The sequence below is a fragment of the Otolemur garnettii genome, unplaced genomic scaffold, assembly GCF_000181295.1.
Source record: "Otolemur garnettii isolate 467f Iridium unplaced genomic scaffold, OtoGar3 scaffold00164, whole genome shotgun sequence".
Classification (NCBI taxonomy): domain Eukaryota; kingdom Metazoa; phylum Chordata; class Mammalia; order Primates; family Galagidae; genus Otolemur; species Otolemur garnettii.
The window spans coordinates 2,640,385-2,666,509 of NW_003852559.1; the positions used below are offsets into that span (position 1 = coordinate 2,640,385).

The 26,125-nt window shown below is 37.8% G+C and overlaps 1 protein-coding gene across 3 annotated transcripts in view; it reads right to left on the reverse strand.

Moving 5' to 3' along the window:
• Positions 1 to 26,125, reverse strand: part of NDST3 (N-deacetylase and N-sulfotransferase 3) — a 180,756-nt gene that overhangs the window by 142,774 nt on the left and 11,857 nt on the right. The window contains exon 2 of one of the 3 annotated variants that reach the window (XM_003800067.2): positions 24,168 to 25,299. In XM_003800067.2, coding sequence (XP_003800115.1) covers positions 24,168 to 25,148 — 981 coding nt within the window. In that variant the 5' untranslated portion in view covers positions 25,149 to 25,299. Of the gene's footprint in view, positions 1 to 24,167; positions 25,325 to 26,125 lie in introns of those variants that run through there. The other 2 variants (XM_012811560.1, XM_023519239.1) reach the window with 2 other exon arrangements.

Sequence of the window (26,125 nt, forward strand, 5' to 3'; positions counted from 1 at the left end):
CAAAAAAAAAAAAAAAGACAAATATACAAAGATAGACATTATTTTTAGAAAAATACAGGTGGATCCCTCATCTCTGCTCCCACTGTGAACCTATTGTTCCCGCTAGAAATGAAATCTGGAGAGCAGGTCACAAAGGCATATCCAGTTCCAAAAGATAGAGAGATGGTTGAGGAAAATACAATCAAATGGTGAAAAATGAGACAGGCAGAGAAATCAAACTAGAATCAGACGGCACTTGACTCTTGGTCTTCCATTTACAAACTGTATGACCTTCCGTAATGTCTGAGTCTCAGTCTACTCATTTAGAAAACATTGCCTTCTTTGTTAAGAGTGCTCTTAAGAATAAAATAATGCACGAAATCACTAGGTCAAATACTCAATTTAAAACACATATTAGGTCTTCAAGAATATTATTTCCTTTTTATCTCTACCCTTTCCTGATAAATGCTTCTATACCAACAAAAGGCAAATCATCTCTCCCGAGGTACCTTAAGAAATGGGCCCAGTGATGGTGGTTTAGTGAAGGTAGTATTTTAAGTACCTCTCATCAAGGCGTATGTATTGTTAATTCTAATTAAAATTAACATTTATCAAGCAATAGACATTTAATGTATACCGGGTTCTGTGCTAAACATTGTATATGGACTATCCCATTTAATCTATTCAACAACTCATTAAGGTAGGCACTATTACTTAATGCATTTATAGATGAAACCAAGGTTCACAAAAGTTTAATTTACTAATGAATGAAAAACTGAATTATCATTTAGTTAAAAAAAGAGATTTTGAAGTATTCTTTGTAAGAAAACCATGTGACTTGGGGATTGCCTGTTCATAGCATGTGACCCATGTAACCTGTAAAGACTCATGCATTAAGAGCATGAATTTGTAACACATATCCAAGAAGCAAAAGCTTCATTGGTGTTGGAAGATACCTGGTGATACAAGAGCAAAGCACTGAGTGAGTGTCTTGTTCTGTACTGTCTTTTCCAGGATATTCATAAATGGCCTTGCAATATAGAAATAGCGTCTTTCTCTATCAAGGGTAGTTTGCTTATTTTCCAGTGTAAAAAAGACAATATTTAAATACTTATCTTGGGGCAAAGGCATTCATGCTTACTTCCCATTATAAGGGAAGGAGAAGGGGTTCCCTAAGTTTCCGGTTTCTCTGCTATAAAGCAACCCATTGCAGGGGCAGGTGCTGTCTGGAGCTCTTCACACCAATCCTAAAGGAACTGGAACTTGGAGAAGCAGCTCACATGTTGATACTCTGGTTACTGCTGTGAGTAATGCAGTCCTGTGGCCCTGACCCAGGAGTGCTGTGCCTTCTGCCAGCAACCATGAAACTCTGGCAGGCTGACTTCTTAGTTCACAAGTTAAATCTCAAGACTCTTCACAGTTCTTGACAAGAGGACAAGGAAACTTGCAAATGTCCATGGATAGCAAAAGAGGATCCAGTTTACTGGTCCCTGGTACTATCTGAAGCAGCGGCACAAAAACGTGAGTGGGAAAAATAATCATCTCCAAAGGCTGTGTTTTATGATCTACCAGAGAGACTTTGTGACAGAAATTTGTATGTCTGCTTAAAAAAAAATAGGGTAAAGAAAACATTGCTTTGAAATCATGAAGAACTAATAAATATACAGGGCTGTAAGCAGCTTTCCAAAGACAGGTACATTGTGCTGAGCGTTATTTATATGTTTGCTCCAGGCTTGACAAGGAACACGGGTACCTCATTCATAAAAACTGTTCAATTCTTCTGAGCACAAGGCTGAAGGAAATTGTTTTATATCTATATTCTCAGGAAGACAATTGGCTGCTTTGTAACTTGATGCAACTTTCCTACCTGGCAAATTGAGTGAAGAAAGAAGGGTTTATTTACTGGGAGGTATAATTCACAGTTAATAAATTGTAACAAGCATCAGTAAGTAAAGAGACAGTAGCTTAATAGGGACACAGCAGAGCATTTTTTTTTTTTTCACTTTAAATGTGCTTAATTAACTGAGTTCATCCTCTGGAGGGGCAGGAAATAATGAGCCCATAACAGCCCTTGCCTCTCTCTGGATGCTGCTAAGTCTGTTTAAAAGCAACAAATTACTATAGTGTAACCAATTCCCCTGTGACATGTGAAAGATACTGTCACACATACATTTTCATTTAGAAAGATGTAAATTTATCTATGCAAAACTAAGCAGTACATTTTTATAGTGCAATGTACTTTTGTATCCACAGATACTTCTCTCTCTCTTGCTCTCTTTCACACGCGTGCACACACACACACACACACACACACAGACGGCTACCAATAGTATGTATTATTTTAAAAATAAATTGACGCGCACATAATTGAGAATAATGGATGCATAAATGCCAAATTATCTCATAAGATACAGTCAATTTTATAGGAGAGATAAAGAAACCAACATGTGAGTATCCAGTTTATACCAGGCACAAACTCATTTAGACCTCTTCAAACTTCACGAGGTAGGTGTAATTATCATCCCCATTTTAAAGATGAGAGACAAGTTCAAATGCGTTAAGCAACTTGTTTAGGTTTCACAACTTGGATGGATTTAAAATTTAAGTACAAATTTGCCCAAGTCTAAAACCTCATTATTTTTCCCTTTACATCTCTTCCTTGTGCAGTAAAGAAAGAAGGTTCTAGGAAGGTAAGTTTACTTAGGAGTGTGGTCTCATCTTGAGTTTTCCAAAGAGGTCACATTTCCCCCCAGTAAAATACATTCACTTTATGTTCTTCCCTAAAGCAAAAGAATTCATGTCCTCAGTAGCTAGTCCTTCATAGGGTGCCATGGAAAAGACAGAATATTCATCACAGTATCTTTAAATCATTATCCCAACAGACAGTTATTGAGGGAGCCCATGTGTATTACTCTGTGCTAGGAATAGTGAAGTACATTAAAAAATCATGGCACGTAATAGCACCATGAGAAGCCTATATAATCTGACGGGAAAATATATATGTGAAAGGCGGAATACAGGGCAGTTTGTGATCCAGAAATTCAAGTGAGACTTTCATGAATTAATTTAGGAATGGGATATTCCCTAAAAATAAAGAGTGAGAGAAAGTATTCGTGCAGACTGTCAAGCCATTTCTGTGACATCTGAGTAGATCTGTGTTGCGACCTTCACAGTGCTGCACCCCAGGACTGGTCCTCCTTACTCTCTTCTCTGCTGTCTTTTCCCAGGTCATTTTATCCAGTGCCAGGACTTTAAACACAGTCAATATGACAATAAGCTCGCTATTTGCATTTTAATTCTTGACTTCCCTACCTGTAGACTTGAATGCCCAACTGCCCACACACTTGGGCATCTAAAATACATCTCAGACCCAACAGGCGCAAAAAAGAATACTTGGTCCCCAACCCCTCCTTAATAATGACCAACGCCATGAGACAGGCAGACACTGTTCATGTATTTACATGTATTTAATCATTCAATCCTTGAGGCACATTTATGAGGAGGGTACTATTATGATTCAAATGTTACACAAAAGGAAACTGAGGAGCAGAGACTAAGTAATTTGGCCAAAGATAGTAACTGGTAAAAGCAGGAGACTAACTTAGTCTTTGTCCACAGGGCATGTGTCACGACCTCTGCAGCACACTTCACCACCTCTTGGTTTCCCAACTCAGGGGACATGCTGCTATCAGCACAAATCTTAGGAGTTTTCCTGGATTCCACTCTTTCCTAGTGCTCCCCACATACCACCCCTACCCATCAGCATGTTTATTCGGCTATAGGGTCAGTGTATGTCAAACCCATTAACTTCTCAACATTTCTTTTTTTTTTTTAATGCAATTTTTGGCCACGGTTGGGCTTGAACCTGCCACCTGCAGCATACGGGGCCGGCACCCTACTCCTTAAGCCACAGGCACTGCCCAACACTTCTTAACACCATTGCCACTTGCTGGATCTACTGCCTTGGCCACCTGACCAGGTCCTCCACTAGGTTCTCACCTTCCTGTTATTTTTTCTACACTCTATTCTCTATATGACAGCTAGTATAATTTTTTAAAAATCGAAATCAGAACTTACCACCTTCTTGTCAAAGCTATCTAATGGCTGGGTTCTAAAATTAGAATAAAATCCAAATTCCTCCCTGTGGTCTACTAGACCACATCAATCTTGTCCCCACCTGCTTTCAGAACTCATCTCATCCCAGGCTCCATCACGTCCCCTGTGTTCCATTCACACTGACTCTCTCTCTCTCTCCCCCGTCTGTCTGTCTGTCTCTCTCTCTCGATCGTACCAAGATTGTTTCCTTTGCATAGAACTGTCTTCCCCTAGGTATCTGTATGCATTGTAGGCTCTTCTCCTCTTGTGGGTCTCTGCTCACATATTACATCAGGGCATTTTTCTCATCTAGCGTCTCTGGTCAGCACCCACCTTGTCCCCACGCTGCCCAGCACATTCCACCACTTTTCATCTCACTGACTCTGTTTTCTTATCTCATAGCCCTCTTATCCCCATCTAAGATTACGTTATTTGTTCCTTTATTTATGGGTCCATTGACTGTCATCTCTCTTTAGAGGTAAAATGAAAACTTGTCTGTGCTGACTACCACCATATCACCAGCTGCCTAGCACACAGTAGACACCAATTAATATTGCTTGAGTGAATGACCAAAATGGCCTCATTATCTTGCTGATGATTTTATAACACTAAGGTATTTAGAAGAAGCCATTTTAAAATTCCTTCCAAAGTTCTGCTCAAGTATTCTCTCCTAGTACACAATAGGTTCATAAAGAAAAATAGTTTAAATTTTTTGAAGTTCTACTGGTATTGGGCATTTGAAATAAATTGTTATTCTCACAGTGACATACACACTATGAAGTAGGTGTTGTTCTCATTTTAAAGATACAGAAATGAATGATACAACAGTCTAAGGAAGTCGCCCATTGACTCAGCTACAAAGGGGCAGGCTTGAGATTTGGACCCAACATGATCTCAACTCCCAGGCTCTTTTCAGCAGGAATATGAGACTCACCTGGAGAACTGGCAAGGAAATGTAAATAATCAGAAAGATGAAATTATGAAGAGCTATTCAGTCTATAAAATGTGAAAGTCAAGAAAAGAATGGTTGAGGGCAGGACAGAATGGTCACAGATTTGGTCAGACATATGAGCTTGGAAACCATTTTAAATTAAAAGTAAGCTTATGGAACATATTAAAATAACAGGTGGTAGAGAGTATTTTATATAAATATTTTCAAAATATTTTAAAGATGGATGGATAAGAAGTTATTCAGGGAAACCCGAATGTCTTGGAATTGTATGTTGCACCTGAAATTAGGGAGGGCAACCATGTCTTCTCATGCACGTCCTTCCCGGGAACTGTTAGGCAAAGCATGCCATGTGGAGGGGGGATGTGACCCCTACTTCTCAGGAGAACTGTTCTGCTCACCCTTTTCACCATCTAATTACTATCCCCAAGTCAAATTGGTGCTAGACTTTCCTTAGTAGTGCTTTAAAGAATCTCACAGAGAATTAGTTGAGATCATAGAATTAGTTAAATACATTTGTCTCATCTCAGAAAAAGAACGAACCCAGAGGTAAAGGTTGATAATTTGCAAAGTGCTTTCACACTCCTGGTTCACTGCAGCCTTACAATGGCCCTGCAATGGAGGCAGTGTGGTTCTTTTCACTGCCATCTTTGCAAGGGAGGGATGAGCGCTGAGAGGTTACATGTCAGCAAGCTGGTCACTGCGGGAATGCAGGGTGCCAACTGCCATGACCTGGTATCTTCTGATAGATGTTGCATAACCTTTCCCCCTCTAAGATATTAACGAGGTCCTTTCAACTTAGTTTATGGGAATTTTCATGAAGTTTTCTGGGCATATGGATGCATAGATATTACATGCCAACTAAGGAGCCGACTGTTCTACATAAGGAGTGTAAAATAAGAGGAAAAATGAATACGGACTGACCAAGAACAAACCTTAACAGTCCTACTGAAACGTAAACAGAGGGAAATTCTCAGAAGAGAATTACGAATGGACAAAAAACACATGCAGCCATATTAATCATCTCTCACAATTAAAAATAGTTAATTATAACTTAATGAAATAAAAATGTTTCCTATCAGAGTTTCAGACTCAAAAGGGTGACTTACATCCAGTGTTTTGTAGGACTGAAAGAGATTTATTTTTTGCTTTCTTTGTAATTTTCTAGGTTTATTGATAATTTTCATTACAAATTGCATGCATTCTTTGAATATTTGAAACAATGAAATATATTTTCAAGTATATTTCAATATATATTAGAAACAATAAAAATTTATTTTCTTTTTGGATATTTGGACAAAAATCAAGCCTGTCTACCTGAACTTTAGCTTCTCAAAGACAAATGCTTGAATCTCTATTGAAAACTTCCTAAGACAAAGTTTTTTTCTTCATTCAAAAGTACTTCTTCTGCTAACAAATTAAAGAAAATCATCTACTGGCTCTCCATCCCACCTATAATTCAACCCAAACACTTTCTAATTTTTTTGATGTCAAATCATAAGCACATTCAATTAGATCTGAAACATAAAGAACACAATCACTCTCTCCCTTTTTCTTCCTTCTGCTAAAGAAAAACAATTTCCATTTTCCCATTTCTCTATCCAGATTTTTAAGCCTCCCAATCATAATCCTTTCTGCCTCCAGAATCTCTCTCTTTTGACTGATCAGATGTACAGGTGCCTGAAAAATCACAGAAGTAATGTAATTTTCATTACTTTCCTTGTTGAAATTATCCAGGATTCTTACTAGGCAATGCTAAGCCATCCACTTATTGGAATCACTCCTTCAAATCCTCTGCTTCTTGTCCCTTCACGTAAAATCCACCCTATCCATCTCCACAAGGCGGATGAACATACATTTTACATTTGCCAAAATACTGTCCCACAGTCTTACTACATGGTTCACAATAAGTAAAAATAAGAACTTTTCCAGCATCAGATTGAAATCAGTCACAAAACTATTAATTCTATTGGGACATCTTTCCATTATATATTTGCTTATATATGTAGAGCTAAATGCTTTTATACAATATGATTTTTGACAACTGTCCACAGAAAAAGATAATAGAAACCACTGTCTTCAAATTTTACAATACCATCAAATGTAGCATATTTAAACCACTGTTTTTCTAAGTGTGTACTTCTACCATTTCTGCATTAGAATCATCAAGGTGAGCTGCCCCTACTCTCCCAGATCTACCAAGTCAAAATCTGTGAGTGTGTGAGAGGAAAAACTGCATTTTTAAGCAAGCATTTTACGTGATTTCTCCTAATTTGGATGTGGAAACCCACAAAGGTAGTCTTATATTGATAAGTGACTAATACACATCCAAACATCTCTGAGTGAAGAAATGTTTAAGATAAGGTAGTGGCAAATTCGTGAACTGTTCCTTTAAAAAAGTACTATAGCACCTTGCTCTTTGTTCATCTGCAAATTATAAGTTGATTCATCACTGGTGATTTTAACAATATCCATTATTGTTAACAGGCTTGTCGACAATGAAAGTATAAACTGTCAAATATATCATATGGGATGACTTGAAGGGTTAGTTTAAATTCAGCCCTGATTCTGCTTTTAAAAGGCATTCAGTTATACTGCAGAACCAGTCTGAAATCTGTTAATGGCTTGAAAACCAAGATGTGCAGTGAATTACCCTGGTGGGCTCCCCTTGATCTTGAGGACATTGCGTGGACATTGTGTCAATTTCTAAGTACCGAATATTCAACCCAGGGCCTCTCGGGCCTCTGCCAAGGCTCTGAACTATCCTGAGGGTTGATGAACAGCCTCCTGTCACTGGCATCCATTAAAGACAGATCCCATTTAAGGAAAGAGAGTTTTTTTGAGTGCAATGAGCAGATGGGTCTTCTCTGAGAATGGTGGTGGAGCACTAATTAGTTCTTGCAAAGTTGCAAGTGACAATGCTATTGGAGATCTAGTTCTAGCAAGACAGTTCTAACCAGAATGAAAAATACACCTTTCCTTTTCCCTTGTTCCTTTGCCCCTAAGTCAGAACAATGACAATGCCCAAGTATCAAGTAAGAAATAATACAAATGCCCCGACTTGACCATCAAACGTCTACGTATGCAACAAAATATCACACGTACACCATAAATGTGTGCAGCTATTATTTATTAATAGAAAATGAGTTAAAAATTTTTAGAAGGAAAAATAGAAGAAAAAGGAAAAAAGAAAGAAGTTGGGAAGGTGTTTTCTTCCTTCACTTCCTTTAAATATTTACTGCATTTCTGTAGGGGATTTGCAAATTATGTAAAAATTCTTTGAATATTAAACTAAACTACTTTCTTAAAGCAATTACACTAGTGTTAATTATAACAACTTCTTTCTCCTGCAAACACTGTCAAATCATTTTTGTTAAAATGTCATACAAAATTTCCTAAAGGTATTTTTCAGTATATCAGAAATTCCAAGTCTGGCAGGATATAACCGTTAACTACTTTGACAGCAACTCTAGTCTTTGAACAGTTTATTGTCAAAACCACTCAAATTCTTACTCAAGAATATCAAGTAAGTTGTCTTTCTATGTGACTCAAATACCTTGTCTCCTAGGATTCTTAGATGAGAAATGGTTCAGTTATATGTTGTTCTGGTATTATATAGATTATTTGATCTAAGATAAAGACTAGTGAATGAGTTTTTATTACAATTTTTTGGATAGATCATCGTTCAACCTCTTAGTCAGCTGGCTTAATTTCCACATACAATGTTTTTTTCTTTTTAGAAAGCTTATTCTACTCAGTATATATAGTTCAGAGAAAAAAATAGAGACAGGTAATTATGTAAAAGTAAAGATGTAAGTATTAAAGATCTCAGAAAATTTCATACCAAACTATGACTACTTGCATAAAGAATATTTTGAATTAAGGCCCTAGAAAAAAGATTAACAGGCCGTTGTTAGGGACCTTCCCTCTATCTGCATAAACCAAACTGATCTGATCAAAAGATCAAAGGGGTAACTGATTTCCCGTCCTCTCCCTGTTATGTCAACATATTTTCGGGAAAGAAGATCAAGAAGGCACCCAGACTTGTCCCAAATCATTTTAAACACAACACCTGTGTCTCAGGTTGATGTATAAGTCACTCTGTCTTCCCCATCTATCTATCCTCCCTAGCAACTATTGATTGCACCTATACTCCACATTCCCCCACTCCTAAAAGGCATGCATAAAAATATCTGAACCTCACTTGTGACTCTCCCCATGTGCATTGTGTTTGGAAAGAAATATTTCTCTTATGAATCTGCCTTAATTCTGAGTTGACCTTTCAGGGAATTTGGGGGAATTTTCATCACACGCACAATGGTTACTTCCTGGAGTCTTCAGAAAGGAACATAGCCAGTTGACACCTTGTACTTAGTCCAGTGGGGACCCATGTTGGATAGCTGACATCCAGAACTGTAAAAGGGTGAATTTGGGTAGGTTTTTTTTGGCCAGGACCAGGTTTGAACCTGCCACCTCTGGTATATGGGGCTGGTGCGCTACTCCTTTGAGCCACAGGCGCCACCTGAATCTGGGTAGTTTTAAGTTGGTGGTAATTTGCTACAGCGGCAAGAGAAAATGGACACCCAGCTATTTTAGTAATTGGTGTAAGTAGAAACTATAATGATTAATAATCATGTATAATCGCTGTAATCATTAGCATTGAAATAAGAAAGCATCTAGTGTTTTAAGGTAAAATTTTAATATGTACTATATGGGTAATTTTAATTTTAAAATTCTAGCCCACCTACAAGTGCAATAAAAAAAAGTCACTGCATTTCTTTGGTCTTGAACAGTTCATAAGTGATGTCAGGTAATCTCATAATTTACTTTATATTAACCTTGTAGGTGTTAAGATACATTTTTTTTTACTGTTATTTGCATTTATTTTATGTTGCATTTATTCCCGTGCCCTAAGTTTTTGTTTCTTCAGTTTCTTCTGGGATATCTTTTTCTTCTGTGCTACCTCTTCTGGTTTGGGAACAATCTGTTCCTTTTCAGTAAGGATCATCTCAATGTGGCAGGGGGAGCTCATGTGTGGGTAAATGCGACCATGGGCTCTTTAAGTTTGGCAGAGCATCTTGGGTGCTTCGTTCACCTGGATATGCTCAATGACCAGAGCATTACTCTCTGCATTTTTAAGCATATGCAGCAAAAATTCAGCACTCTTTTTGGGCCACCGACCCTGTGTCTAGCCCTACTATTTGGCCTGGGCACGCCTACCAACTCCACCATTGTAATGTTGGAATGGTACACACTGTTTCTTTAAGGTGACATCCTTCAGATACTTGGTGGCTTTTCGTATATGCACACCCTTGATGGCCTGGGCAGTTTCACATGTGTTCTTAAAGTGAACAGGAAGATTTGAGCCTCTCGACTTGCATGACTTTGTGGGGTTTTCTGGGTCAAGTGAATAGCAAACCATTTTCACAGATCACCTCAGACCACTTAGGGGAAGAGGAAGAGTGGTGGCTTCTGGGAGAATTCCAAGATACATTTTGTATTTCAATCTTTAGTTTCATCATGAATGATGTAAAAGTTAAGAATTTTTACAGCTATTAATTCATGTTTTCCAAGGATTGTTGGGGACCAGCCACAACCTATGCCATGAATTCCCTCCCAGTGGTGGGGAGAGATGAGAGGATGAGGAAAAAATGAAAAGGCAAGACGCAAAAATAAAGTTTTTTAAAAAACAGCTGGATCAGGAGTCTGTCCTCCTTCAAATGTGAGGATCAGTGGACAGCCCCTTGCTCCAGGCTAGCTCCACTTTTATTACATACATCACTGTTTTAACCATCAATCTAACAGGGGAAGCCTGACCCTTACATCATGGTTCTTGCTGGGCTTGCACTTTCTTTTTTCTTTTTTGCAGTTTTTGGCCAGGGCTAGGTTTGAACTCGCCACCTCTGGCATATGGGGCCAGCGCCTTACTCCTTTGAGCCACAGGTGCTGCCCCTGGGCTTGCCTTTCCTAACCAAACTATTTCTTTAAGTCCATCAATTAGACTGATTTACCTTTTACGATTATTTCTCTAAGTTATTTCTGATCATAACACAAATAGAGCATGGGACAGGGAACATAGTCCAGGAGCAGGATGTTAAAGCAGACCCCAAATAGGCCATACACACAAATCACAGCAGTGGCTATTAACACTCAAGAAGCCCTGTGCTCAGATGGACTGATACTTCTGACCATGCCAAGGTGACAGAAGAAAGGAGATAATTTTTCTTTTTATCTAATCCAGAGAGATCTTTCTGTCTTTAATGAGGTTTAAATATTCTGCATTCCCTAACTCCCCCAAAGCACTCACTCTCCCTGAGAGGGCAGCACCACGCCACCACCCTTGCAAGCCTTACCTGCTCAGTGACCTAACAGCAGAGTCATGTTGGGAGGGGGGTGAACTTCCAGCAACATAGCCTCTTCAGCCTTAAAGGGCCAGGCTCTGGCAGTGCATTTTGCATCAGATTTTGGGTTTCTCTGATCCACTTCTCTCCTATCTCTGTTCCCTATTCCCCATCATCTGCAATCATTTTCTTAATTCAATTCAACAAACAATTGAATATTGGTTTTAAGCTTATTAAATGATTATTTCTAACAATGCAAGCACATCAGGGTATGACTCTTAAGTACCCATATGTGCATCTGCAAGAGATTAAATAACAATATAACAATTTCTTTGACATTTTCTATTTTGTTTGTGTTCTTCTGAAAAATATTAGGGATACCTGCATAATGTAGCTTAAAACAAAGCATAGACCTTATTTTTATTAATTTTTAATATGAATTATTATGGGTACATAATAGTTGTATATCTTTATAGGGCACATGTGATATTTTGATATAAGCATACAATAAGAATTATTTCTTTGTGTGATGATAGCACCTCTATCATTTCTTTGTGTAAGGAACATCCCAATTCCATTCTTTTGGTTATTTTAAAGTATGCACTAACTCATTATTTTTCAACCTTTTTTTATCTCACAGCACACCTGAACCTATAGTTATGCTTTTGCAGCACACCAACATTATGTTGACCAAAAAATTGTCAAAAAAATATACTTACTGTGCTTTGAACTTCTTTCAAAAATGATTTCATTAATGACCTTTAAAAATGTTCATGGCCCACCTGAGGTCCTCTCATAACACACCAGTGTGCTGTGAGACACAGGTTGGAAGCCCCTGCTCTAACTTATTGTTGATTACAGTCACTTTGTTGTGCTAACAAATATTATTAATTATATCTAACTATTTGTACCCATTGACTATCTCCACTTTATCTCCCCTATCCAGCCTCTGGTAACCATCATTCTACTCTTTATCTCCATGAGATCCATTGTTTTTAATATTTAGGTTCCACGTATGAGAGAGAACATGTGAGATTTGTGTTTGTGTGCTTGGCTTATTTCACTTACCATAATGTTCTCCAGTTCCATCTATGTTGTTGGAAATGTGAAGATTTCATTCTTTTTTATGGCTATATGATATTGAGTATATGTGCCACAGTTTCTTTATCTATTTACTCATTGATGGACACTTAACTTTATTCCAAATTTTGGATATTGTGAATAGCGTTGCAATAAACATGGGAATACAGGTATCTTTTTGGTATACTGAATTTCCCTTGCTTGGATTTATATCCATCAGTGAGATAGCTGGGTCCTATGGCCGTTCTATTTTCAGTTTTTTGAGGAACTTCCAAACTATTCTCCGTAGTGGCAGCAATTACATGCCCATAGCAGTACACAGGTGTTCTCCTTTCTCTACAGCTGGCCGGTTGTTATTGCCTGTCTTTTTGATAAAAGCCTAAGTGAAGATACAAGAATGGAAAAACAAATACCACATGTGCTTGCTATTAATTTGGAACTACCTGATGAGCACATATGTGCATAAAGGAAAGTAAAACTGAATGAAAATCAATCAGGGGGTGGGGAGGAGGAGAGGATGAGCAAAACCCTACCTCATGGGTATAATGAACGCTATCTGGGTGACAGGCACACTTATACCCTGATTCAAGAATTAAAAGAACAATCCATGTAACTAAAAGCATTTGTACCTCTATAATACTTAAATTGAACACAAAACCTAAAAAAAATACTATTTTAACTAGAGTAGGATGATATCTCATTGTAGTTTGGATTTGCATTTATCTGATAACTAATAGTGTTGAGCATATTTTTTATCTATCTGTTGGTCATTTGTATGTTTTGTTTTGTGAAATGTCTATTCAGATCCTTTTTAGTGAGATTATTTGATTTTTTTCCTGTTGAGCTATTGGAGCATCTTATATATTCTAGTTATTAATCTCTTATCAAATGCATACTTTGTAAATATTTCCTCTTGTTCTCTGAGTTGTCTGTTCACCTTGCTGATTGTTCCTTTTGCATCATGTAGACTTTAAAATCTGAGCACATACAGATACAAAAAGTTAAATTATCTGAATTATGGCTAATTTTTGCTCTTCATTTGATTCAGCGTTCAAAGTGTCTATCACTGTGCCACCCTCCTTCACCTGAAACTTATTTGAGTCCAAAGCATTTTAAGAAGTGATTGACATAAATTTTTGTTCCAGATTTTAAATAAATCTAGGACAAAACTTCAGATATGACTTATTAAACTATAATGGATTCTGTTAGCATATAATTTGTTCTAAAGTAGAATTTGATAAGAAAAAATTGCTATGGTCACCGTAACACTGTGTTAGGGTCACCACTGTGATTCACTGTGAAGGGGAAAAGCTCAGATTCTGGAGACGGATAGACTGGAATTTTGTATCCTGGGAGTGCCACTTATTAATTGTAAGATCTTGGGCAAATTAGTCATAGACTGTGAACCTCAATTTCTTTATATAAACTGATGCTACTTCAAGTCTTTGTTTCATAAGATTTTTGTTAAGAATTAAATAATGAAAGAAGATGCAGTAAAACCCTTAAAACAATGTATGTACTCAATAAGTGTTGTCTATTTTTACCTGCATCTTTTACATGCCTAAAAGTATAACAATATAAACTATCAGCATAGAAATACATAGTACAAAATAAGATACACACACACATATCTATAAATACATACATATATATGTCTACATGTATATTAATACATACATATGTATAAAATACATACATATGTGTATGATAGGTGATATCATATAAAATACATACATACATACATTAAATGATAATTTTGTATACATAAAATATGACATTAAAGACACAGTTTTGCTCTGTTGCCTAGGCTGAAATGCAGTGACACAGTCATCACTCACTGTAACCACTAACTCCTGGTCTTAAGAGATCCTCCCACCTCTGCCTCCCAAAGTGGAATTATAGGCATGTGCTACTGTGCTCAGAATTGTTTTATATTTTTATTTATCTTCTTATCATAGAATGTGAAAAAGAAATAAATGTTGTTAAGCCAAAGGAAAAAAATTATAGAGTATCTGTCAAATAGTAAAATTTTCTCCTTGCCTTTTGACTTCTTTTTATCTAAGGTTATGTTTCATTATTCATCAGTATGTTTTTTGAAATACTTATCACAATATTTTGACAAAGTAAATGTGCATAATTCTCCGAACTGAACTGATTATCCCTAGAACATATATCTTTATTCTTAATTTCTACCCTATAATTTTCTGTTGGGCCAGTGTATGGAACTTGTCATTGCCTGGTTGAGCTTTGGTACTACCTAGGATGGCCCTGCTCTTTACCATCCCTGGGGAGGATTCAGTGCATCAGACCTTTAACCTCTATGGAAAACAGTATGGAGAGTCCTCAAAGAAATAAAAGCAGACCTATCATTTAATCTAGCACTCTCACCACTGGGTACCCAAAAGAAGTCATTTTATCAAAAAGACACCTGCACTTGAATGTTTAGCACAGCACAATTCACTATTGCAAAGATAAGGAATCAACTTAAGTGCCCATCAATTCATGAGTGGATAAAGAAAATGTGGTATATGCATTCCATGGACTACTACTTAGGCATAAAAAGAAATGAAATAATGTCTTCTGCAGCAACTTGGATGGAACTGAATTCCATCCATACATTATCCTAAGTACCTCAAGAATGGAAAACAAATACCACATGTTCTCACTTGTAAGTGGGAGCTAAATGATGGGTACACATGGGCACAATGAGATGTAAAGGACATTGGAAACCAAGAAGGAGAGAGAGAGGGAGAGCTATCAGGGATAAAACTTACCTGTTGTATATAGTGAACACTGTCATGGTGATGGGCACACTACATGCCCTGACTTTAGCATTATGTAATGAATTCACGTAACAAAAAGATTTGCACCCCCCTCAACATTCTGAAATTTTAAAAAATGTAGTCAGTCTCCAGTTAGTCCTTTCATACATTCATGTGTTCGGTAACAGCATTCTGCCTTCCCTAATTTATTTTTAGACCTTATCCTTTTAGAATGACCTTGCATAACAAATGACTCTTTAAAAATATTGGTCTTACAATGTCACCACAAATTTAATAAAATGTATTAAGTATAAGTAGACCATGGATATGAAATAGTTTTTTACCTTGCTAAATTTTTTCCTTATTTCTCCATCTTAAATGATAGAATTATTTCCTGAAAATTAGTTCCTTAAAATAACTTTGCATAGTTGCTAGCACACTGTGGCTATTTGAATGGGATAATAATAGTAAGCATCAATTTATTTTCCTGTGTGTTATGATCACATAGTATTAAATTTAGAATTAAGTATTTCACCAAACTAAGAACATGGGTGAGAGAGAAATAGGAGAGAGAGAATGATCAAGAAACATTTTGTATATCTTCATAAGAACACTCTTGAAGTGTCTATCTTTTTGACCTTTATAAAAAAAAATTAGTGACCCATGAAACTGGATATATCCTACTGCCATAAATGTTTAGGTAATTTCTAGCGAGCCCCAATTTTCCCAGTACGACTAACAATGATTATATAGCAGCAAACTATTAACTAAGCATTGAATACACAACAAAATTATCATTTAAAAATGATGCTAAATAAAGACACTTAAATTTCATAAAATCTGAGATGGTTTACACCAAATAGATTCTCATGAAAAGAACTTCTGAAGGATTTACTTCAGGAAGAATGAGATCTATTCATTCAACAAATATATCCTGAGCCAGGCACCTTACTGGATGTTGGGGATACTGCAGAGGGCAAAACGGATGAAGCCTGCCCTGCTGGAGGTTATATTTTAGTAGCTGAAGTCATAAACCAAAATAAATAATTAAAAGCAGGTAGTAAGTCTGATAGTGTACTGTTGAGCCTTTAACAACTGCATCTTTGTTTAAAAAAAAAGAAAAAAGTCCAAATTTGTAGAATTTGCACATTATTATGGTATAAATACTCCTCCAAGAAGCTGGGAAGAGACGTACACACCTGACCTTGCAAGGCTCTGTGAGCCAGTTTCAGCACAACATTGATGATCCTGAGTACAAGAGAGAAACAGGAGTGAAGGGCAAACAGTGCAGAGCAGGGGGAGATGGAGAATTAGGGGTTGCAATTTTAAGAGGATGGTCAGAGAAGACTTCAGTGAGAAGGTAACATTTGAGAAAATCCTGAAGGAAGGGATGGAAGAGAGCCATGCACCCATTTTGGGGAAGGATATTTTAGACATAAAGAACAGCCAGTGCAAAGTGCGAGGAACAGCAAGGAAGCGAGAGAGGTTACAGCAGAGCTAAGGAGGGAGGAAGGAGCTGCACATGGGATTAGGGAGATGAAGAGAGAGTGTAAAGAGGGATGTCCAACCATTTTTCTTTTCTGCTGCACATCGGAAGAACAAGAGTTGTCTTAGGCCACGCATTAAATACACAAACACTAATGAAAGCTCAGTAGCAAAAAAGGTCCATGCATACTTTTTATTATATCTGACACCACAGATAAGCAAAAAAGTCCTTACAAAATTAGCAGATGGTTTGTGGGTCATAGGTTGGACACCTGTGGAAAAAATGGGAGAGCTTTGGTTTTTAGCCGGTTGACAATGGAAGTCACTGCAGGTTGCAGGAGGGAGGGGTACAGGCCAAATTATATGTTAATGACATCACTGTGGCTGCTCTGTTATAAAAGAAATAAGGGTAAGAGCAAGGATTCCTGTGACATGCTGAAGGGTGAATAGCAAAGAAAACAGTGGACAGCTGGCAACTCTGATCACACTTTGAAGGTAGTGAAAACAATAATGTCTAATATTGTCGCAGTATGTGACCCGCCCAGGACATTTATCCGGCCTGCCGGGTGTTTTTGCCACTGCTGCCTGTCCTGCTTAGCAGCCAACTTGTCCTAGGGCCCACAGTCCAGCCCTCCAATGGTCTGAGGGACAGTGAACTGGCTCCCTGTCTAAAAAGTTTGAAGACCACTGCCCCAGAAGGTGGATTGCTTGAGCTCAGGAGTTGGAGACCAGCCTGAGCAAAAGGGAGACTCTACCTCTACTAAAAATAGAAACATTAACAGGACATGATGGCGGGCACCTGTTGACCCAGCTACTCATGAGGCTGAGGCAAGAGGATCACTGAACCCAAAAATTTGACATGAGTTATGTCGCCACAGCACTTTACCCAGGGTGACAGCATGAGGCTTCTATAAAAAAAGTGTAAATTAAGAAATAGAAAAATGGAACAAATATAAAGCACAAAAGAAGATAGCTGAAATAAATTTGTACACACTGATAATTCAATTAACTATATGTAGACCTTGTTAATTGAAAGACAAATATTGACATAGTAGATAAAAAGAGAAATATCTAGAGGCTCTTTTCATAACTAGTTCACAGAGACAAGACAGTGAAAACATATAAAAATTAAATAAGGCATGATTTTCAAATACTAATACAAAGAAAGCTGGTATTGCCTTATTAGTATTAGGCAACAAAAGCTCAAAGGTGAAAAAAATTGCTAATGTTAAAAAAGTAACCCTAGAATGATAAAATATTAAATTGAGATATAATTTAAAAGATACTTAACATAGCTTCAAAGTATATACAGCCATAATTGACAGAACAACAACATCAGCACTGGAGAACTAAACACCCTCTTTTAATAATAATATCAACCCCCAAATAATTAAAACAGTAATAACACAGGTTTGAAAAACACAGTTAAGTTTGAACTATACCTTGACTGAAGAATATATGTCAAGTATATAGGGAGGGATACTGTTCCAGTTATAAAGTAATTCTAGCCAAGTATCGGCACCAAATGCATGAATCTATAGCATAATATAATTAAAATGGGTATCATCAATTCAAATTCAGAAGCCTCCAAGCTAATGGAAAGGAATTAGAGAAGTATGGGAAAAAAAGGAAAGGGACACTACTTTGTACAGTGGACAGGCCTTGACGTCCATCCAGGGCACATGAGTAGTGAACTGTCTGGAGAAGGTGTGTTTCCCTTCTCTCTGTACTTCTGACAAAACAATGGACAGTGGTTGCCTTCTTCCCCCAACCTCACCCCCAGCATTTGCCATGTTAAGTTATTTTTTTTCTTTATGGTTTTATGAAGCCTCTGGCTTTACCTTAGCTGGGGTGGTGAACAGTCCTATGAAAAGTTGAAACTGAGCAGCACAGAGCTGCCTCTACATTCCAATTAGAGCCTTCCAGGCTCAGCCCCAGGTAGGACTGAAAAGCCAGCCAAGTTTGCCTTCTGAGCTTGATGCCACTTATTTCTCACAGCTTTATGGCTTCCTACTTCTATTTTCAGCACTTTCTTTTTCCTGGGCACTCTAGAATCTTCAGTTCCAGAGGAAAATAACGATAAAGTCTCTCATGAGATTTAAGAACAGTCCTCTCTTATGACACCACTTGAAAAATAGAGGTTTTTTGTGTTTTTTTTTTAAAAGCTAATCCACTGGCACTGAAGTCAAGGAGTATCTTGAACTGTAAGAAAATAGTGAGAAAGGTTTAGGGTAGTGAGGAGAGGGAAGTGGCTGCTGAGTCTTCCAGAAGGGGGTCTATGGTGCTTGGGGAAAAGCTACAGGCTATGCTGGTGCAGCAGGCTCAGGTGTGAGTGGGCTGGTGGCTCAGGTGTGAATGGCTGGTGGCTCAGGTGTGAGTGGCTGGTGGCTCAGGTGTGAGTGGGCTAGTGGCTGGCTCAGGTGTGTGTGGCTGGTGGTTTAGGTGTGAGTGGCTGGTGGCTCAGGTGTGCGTGTGCTGGTGGCTCAGGTGTGAATGGCTGGTGGTTCAGGTGTGAGTGGGCTGGTGGCTCAGGTGTGAATGGCTGGTAGTTCAGGTATGAGTGGGCTGGTGGCTCAGGTGTGAGTGTTCTGGTGGCTCAGGTGTGAGTGGCTGATGGTTCAGGTGTGAGTGGCTGGTGGCTCAGGCGTGAGTGTGCTGGTGGCTCAGGTATGAATGGCTGGTGGCTAAGGTGTGAATAGGCTGGTGGCTCAGGTGTGAATGGCTGGTGGTTCAGGTGTGAGTGGGCTGGTGGTTCAGGTGTGAGTAGCTGGTGGTTCAGGCAGGGGTGCACTGGTGGCTCAGGTGTGAGTAGCTGGTGGTTCAGGCAGGGGTGCACTAGTGGCTCAGGTGTGAGTAGCTGGTGGTTCAGACATGGGTACACTGGTGGCTCAGGTGTGAGTACACTGGTTCTTCATTTTCTGATGGATGTTAGGAAGTGTGTCAAAGTTAGAAAGGGAGTGTGTGCCTATTACAAAGAGGGAGCAATAGTCACAAGACAGACAGTGAGAGATAAAGCCCTAAAAGACTACTTTTTCCAGAATTTTCTCATTTAACTTTTCATCTGTCTTAGGGCATGAATGTTTTATGAAATTGTAAGTATAAAAATACTGTGGATCTTAGGCCAAAAGTGAATTAATGTTTCTAAAAAAGAATATGGATTGTTGATGTTTATTGAGTCATAAGGTGTTTTCATGTAGAACTGAAATGCTTTAATGGTAAAAGCTTTGTTTTTAATGGTTGAAATACCATTTTCCTTTCCAACCCCCTTTTTCATAGTTTTAGTTCCAGAAAGCTTAAGAATAGGTCTGAGAGCAAAAGAAACTTAAATTTTTGAACATCACAAAAGCAGTCCAAAATCCAAATGCATCCCCCCACTCCAGATTTCCTTTTCTAACTTCAATTTAACTGAAATTAATGCTGCCTTTTTTGAATATTTAATTGTCTAACCCGTTTTCTTCTTAGGTTCTTTAAGACCTAGGACCTGTAGCTTGAATATTCCTAGGTTAATGTAGACACCAATTTGGATCTCTTTCTTTTTTGGGGGGTGGGGTGGATTGGTCTTTTTCCTGGTATAAAGAGTCTCATGTTTTGTGCCATGCCAGTTTCTTTTGTAGCTTTGAAGCTCTGTAAAATGAATCATATTATCCAACAGCTAGACAAGTAAACCTGAACGTTCACTGCTAATTCTAATCTCATTAAATGCGGAAACACATAAGGGCAAAGCTAATACATATGCGGTGATTAGTAGTTAAAATTTATATTATAAATTATCCTAATTTTACAAGTTAACAGTCTATGTGACTTTTAATTTTCTCACATTATTTCTAGTTTTCCTAGTACTTCAAGGAAAAAGTATAGTATTTTTCATAAGTGGTAATAATTAAATTAAAACAATTAAAATACTTCTTTTTATTATAGGCTGTTAATTACAAAATCCACAGCCTTTTCTTAGGCCACATAGTCTTTGATATTCCTTCTCTTATCCTAACTCTGGCACTTTCTGAGTTTTAGCACTAAATACCCCTAGTCCCGGGCAAACCTGGACAGGTGGTCCCCCTGGCATTCCCCCATTCAGCTAGTGTATAATTTCTCTTGTTTCCTTCATATCCAAATTCCTGCACTGGTATTCCGTACTTTTTCTGCATCTTGACCCTTTAATTCACTTCTGAATTCACTGCAACTGGGCTCCTGCCTTATGCAACGTTCCCCAGTGACCTTCACCTTTTCCCAAGGGAGACCATGCAATCTTTACTTCAGTCGACCCTGCTGTTGGGTTTTATACTGCTGATCACGCCCTTCCAGAAGCTCTTCACTCCCAAGGCTTCTATGGTATCACAGCTTCCCAGTCTCTGACTGTCCTTTTAAACTTATTTTCATGGAATTTCTCCTTCTACTTGTTTTCTAAAAGATAATTGTTCTCAAGATTCTACACTTGATCATTTTCTTATCACTCCTCATAAATCCTTTCTCTGTCTGACCTCACACACTTTCATGCAGTGATCTATTCCCTATTGGTTGATGACCTTGAGATCTCTATTTCCTTCATAGACTTCTCTGGTGAGCCAACTGCCTGGGAAACACCTGCATGTCCCACAGAAACTTCAATAAAAGTGAAATTTTTATTATGACTTTTGCTATGATCCTCTTCCTCTTCAATGGTAACATTAACAAGTATTCAGCTATGCTAAAAATCCTAATATCGTCCTGGGTTATATTTATTCTGTTTCATCTCCACTTAGCCAATTACTAAATCATTCAATTTTACCTCTTAAATAGTTCTTCAATTGGTCCTCTCTTTTCCGTTTTTACTCCAATTTTCTAGTTTCGAGAAATTGCCATCTTTTGTCTGAATCATTGCACAGCCTTCCAAATCATCGCATCACCCTAGTCTTACCTTCAAACCCTATCCCACCCAGTTAATAGAGTCTAGTTAATGCAGCAGGCACTGGAGTATTTTCTATGGTATTACTTACATAAATCCATATAGGTACCCTTGCTATTGTACTGAGCACACAGTAAGCTAACTGCCTATTTATCTCTCCCACAAGATAATTTATTTATCTTTGTATCCCAGGTGCCTGCCTCTGTGCCTGGCATGTGATATGGCCATTTCAAGCATGGAACAGATGCAGACTGTGCTTTCCTTTGACGGCACTCTTTGTCCCTTCTTCTAAAGGAATGGGACCATGGTTTATGACTCCTACTATAAATCCCCCAAAGTGCTTCCCGTGTAGTACACACTTAACAACTAGTTACTGATCGAATGTTTGCACTCCAGGGCAACTGATTGCCATGAATTAGTGTTTGGAGACACAATCACAGATGTAATTTAAAAGTATTTTAAAAACCCAGATAATTCAAAACATAAATTTTTAAATACTTTAGGTAGTTTAGAAAATAAATTCCTATCTAAATATCAGCAATCCATAAAGTATACAAGCTAAATTCTTCCTAAATATGTTCGGTAAGCCTGAAAAAAAATGGCTCAACCTTTAGAATACAAACGGTACTTCTGTATTTTGTGTAATATTAATGGATATGGCTCAGTGCCCATAGTTCAGTGAGTAGGGCACCAGCCACATGCACTGAGGCTCATGGGTTTGAGCGTGGCCCGGGCCTGCTAACCAATGACAACTATAACAAAAAAAATAGCCGGTGTTGTGGTGGGCGCCTGTAGTCCCAGCCACTCAGAAGGCTGAGACAAGAGAATTGCTTAAGCCCAAGAGTTTGAAGTTGCTGTGAGCTGTACACCACGGCACTGTACTGAGGGTGACGTAGTGACACTCTGTCTCAAAAATACAAAACAAAACAAACAAAAAATAAAACAAAAAAATTAACAGATATGAGATAAGAGTTGAGGGTTGTACAGAAAACTCAGAGATTTTATCTAGCATATTTTACAATGTCATAACGTGTGTGTGTGTGTGTGTGTGTATCTCACTTTGTTGTCCCCAATAGAGAACTGTGGCATCACAGCTCACAGCAACTCAGACCCTTAGGCTTAAGCGATTCTCTTGTCTCAGCTTCTTGAGTAGCTGAGTGTAGCACGTGACCGCCACAATGCCTGGCTATTTTTAGAGACGGAGTCTCACTCTGGCTCAGTGTGGTCTCCAGCTCATGAGCTCAGGCAATCCACCCGCCTTGGTTTCCCAGAGTGCTGGGATTACAGGCGTGAGCCACCCCACCTGGCCTAATTTAGCTATACCTTCAAAAGTGAATTTCAAAAGACTTAATGAAAACTTAAATATAAACTTATTTATTAATTTCTATTGAGCTAAAAAGAGGAGACTAAAATAATGCTAAGAATATGAACAGGTTTATTATTATTTTTACTTTTTTTTTTATTAAATCATAGCTGTGTACATTAATGCAATCATGTTTTTTTTTTTTTTTTTTTTTACTTTTTAGTCTTCACATTCTCTTACAGGAAAATGTAATGGTTCTTCTGGTGTTCTTAGCTCATTTAACCAGCGTGATAAACATCACTATTATTCACCTGATGCTTAGTGACCAGGAAAAGAACACAGTTTTCAAGATATACTTTTTGCCATCTGATTTAGATTTAGATATTCTGCCAAAAGGTCAAAGCTGTAGAGAATAAAAATTATGTATCAAAAACCTCATTTATACAAAAATTAATATGTAGTATGACAGAAATAGAATCCTATGACATTTTGAATGGGAAACTAAGACAAATATAGCTAATTTTAATTTTAGATTTCATTAATATTAAACAACCAGTTGTTTACATAACACAATCAATTCATAATAACAACAAACTATCTTTAAATAATTATTTTCCGTTTATGGGCAGTGGTTTTGCACAGTAAAAAACATAATGCAATTTAAATGTTGCATGATGGGCTTCATATGTGTACCACAAATGTGCACTGAAATCAATTTAAATCCTTATGTTTATATGTGAATAAATATGCTTGTGTAGTCATAGCTCTCTACATTTAGAATGTTAATTTTCAGAGTTTCAGAAAAACATGGTAAGACAAAATGAGCTGCATAGTTGACTTCCAAAAATATCTGAACTTGCTACTTAAGAGATCTGTAATTCTTGAAAATTTGTGGGAGTATTTATTATCATTAAGACAAATTCACTTTAATTTCACATTTAAATGAACCAAATCTTAGATTAGTAATGGTCTACCAAGGTAGATAGTTTCTGAAAAGTATCTAAAAAAATGGTTTCTACTCTATAGAAAGTCATTTTTGGATCCTGTTGCACACACTCTTCCAGTAAAAATCTTCATTTTTTTCTTGATTCAGAAAGAACTGTATTATCTACTTAGTCCATCTATGGTGAGAGAGAAGGATAGCCAAGTAATTCTATCTAGCCTGACTTTGCTAATAAAATAAAAGCCCCACATCCTGGGAAACTCCTTAGTCCTGGTATAAACTAAGCTACTTGGTAGCCCAACTTCCAGAGGAAATAAACTCTGACACTTTGAGAAAATAGAACCTTACCTTCACATCATTGGTGTTCATCCTTGTTCCCTCCTTTCCCACAAATATATCATCAATGTCCACAAGGATGTATCTGTCCAAGGACAATGTCAGCCTCTTCCCTGACAAAAAGGAGATGGCGTCTATGAAGATGAGCTTGTGTAACCAAAAGTTCAAGTTGTTGCCAAACAGAACTCGCTGAATTCCATCCTGAAGCCCCAGGTCATGTATGATAGTGGCATAAAAAGCACCTCTGGAGACTGGAGGAAAAAGGTTTTCTGGGGTCTTTACTTTGGCAAATATTACTGGTTGGTAGGCTGAGTGATTAATCTGAAAAACTGTCCAGTCAGTTCCAGGTAAAGAACCTTTTTCAAGCTTAGAAGATTTGGTCACCCGAAGTAATGGTGAATGAGGATTAATACAACAATCTTTTACTGCAAGGTTTCCATAGATGGAGAGGGGGAAACCTTTTAATTGAAAGCTCTGTAGATTTTTCTCACTAGTTTTGTGGAATCCAATGATACCCACACCATATTCTACACAGTATTTATCTAAAAGGCTTCGATTCCAAGAGTCCATATTTATATACTTTGAAATATTCTCATAAATAATGAGAATATATTTGCCTTTATTTTTGTCTATAAGTGCAGGAAGATCTCCCTTTCCAGGTGCGATTTCAACGTGATACTGGAATCTACTTGATTCCAGAATCGTAATGATGTCTTGACCAAGGGATGAATACTGGCTCTCCACAAACACTAGGACTATGGGGTCTGTCCTTGAGACATCGAAAAGCTTCATTGTTTTCACTTCCAATAGTCTATACGGTAGGTGTTGGAAGTCGCCGCAGTCCACTTCTGATGCCATTTCAGAGAGTTCATTTTCCTGTTTGTAGCCACTGTACAGGTAGTAAGCAGAAATGATAATGCTTACCATACAAAAGGTGGCAAGCAGAATGACCGTCCTCTGAAAGTGTCTGTGAAGTTTCACGATAAAAGTCATGTTGTATAGACCTTCCTGGACTAGTCCACTGGAAGCACCACACAAAGGTAAAGGGAAATGAGGTGCGTCAGCTACTTTCCCATCCGCAGTGGTTTATGTCACCATTGCAGCACATGCAGATCACTTGATCAGGACTCACAGGAAACACTGTCTGAAAAACAGAAGAAAATACAAAACATTCAGGCTGCAGCATTAAAATGAACAAGTTTGGGTTTTATTGACTGGCATAAGCACCAGATTATTAGGCAGATGAGTTAATATGTGGTAAATCAGAAATTAGAACTCCCTCCTCTTTCTTTCCTCCAGATCTGAATGAGGACAAGGGAGGGACCTAACGTGGGAAAGGGCGCCACTGAATACCAGGTCTCTATCCCTAGGACAGAAAACATGTGAGGCTAGCCAGTAATTTCATTTTACTCACTGAGCTTTGCATCCAACTCTGTGAATAATATAGACTTAAGAGCACAGAGAAGTCACACTGCCATTACCTGTCATCTGGATACATACCACATAAGGCACGCTCAGGCTATTTGTGTTTAATTATATGAACCAAAAATTCATGAAAGTTTCAACATGTTTCATTAAATGCTACAATGAAAACACTATTTTTTTTTCTTTCCTGAAAGTCGTTGACACAGTGAATGTTGTCATTCTGTATACAGTTTAAATCATTAGAGAAATAACACTATGGGAGTTGCTTTCATTAGAATAACTCTTTTTAAATGCATAAATGGTCCTTCAACTCAACTGATCATTTTTGAATTATATGTTTACATAGTTAGGCTTTTCAAAAATCAAAACAGTCATGTAGTAGGATGAAGGTGAGATATAAAACATTTCCCTGGGTTCCTTCAACTCTGTTGTGATACCACAGGGCATTGCATACTCTTGGGGAAAAGCATCTTTACCCATGATTCACTTTCTGTCCCATTATGTTTCTGCTTTTGAGAAAGAGCTCACTCAATCATTATATAAAA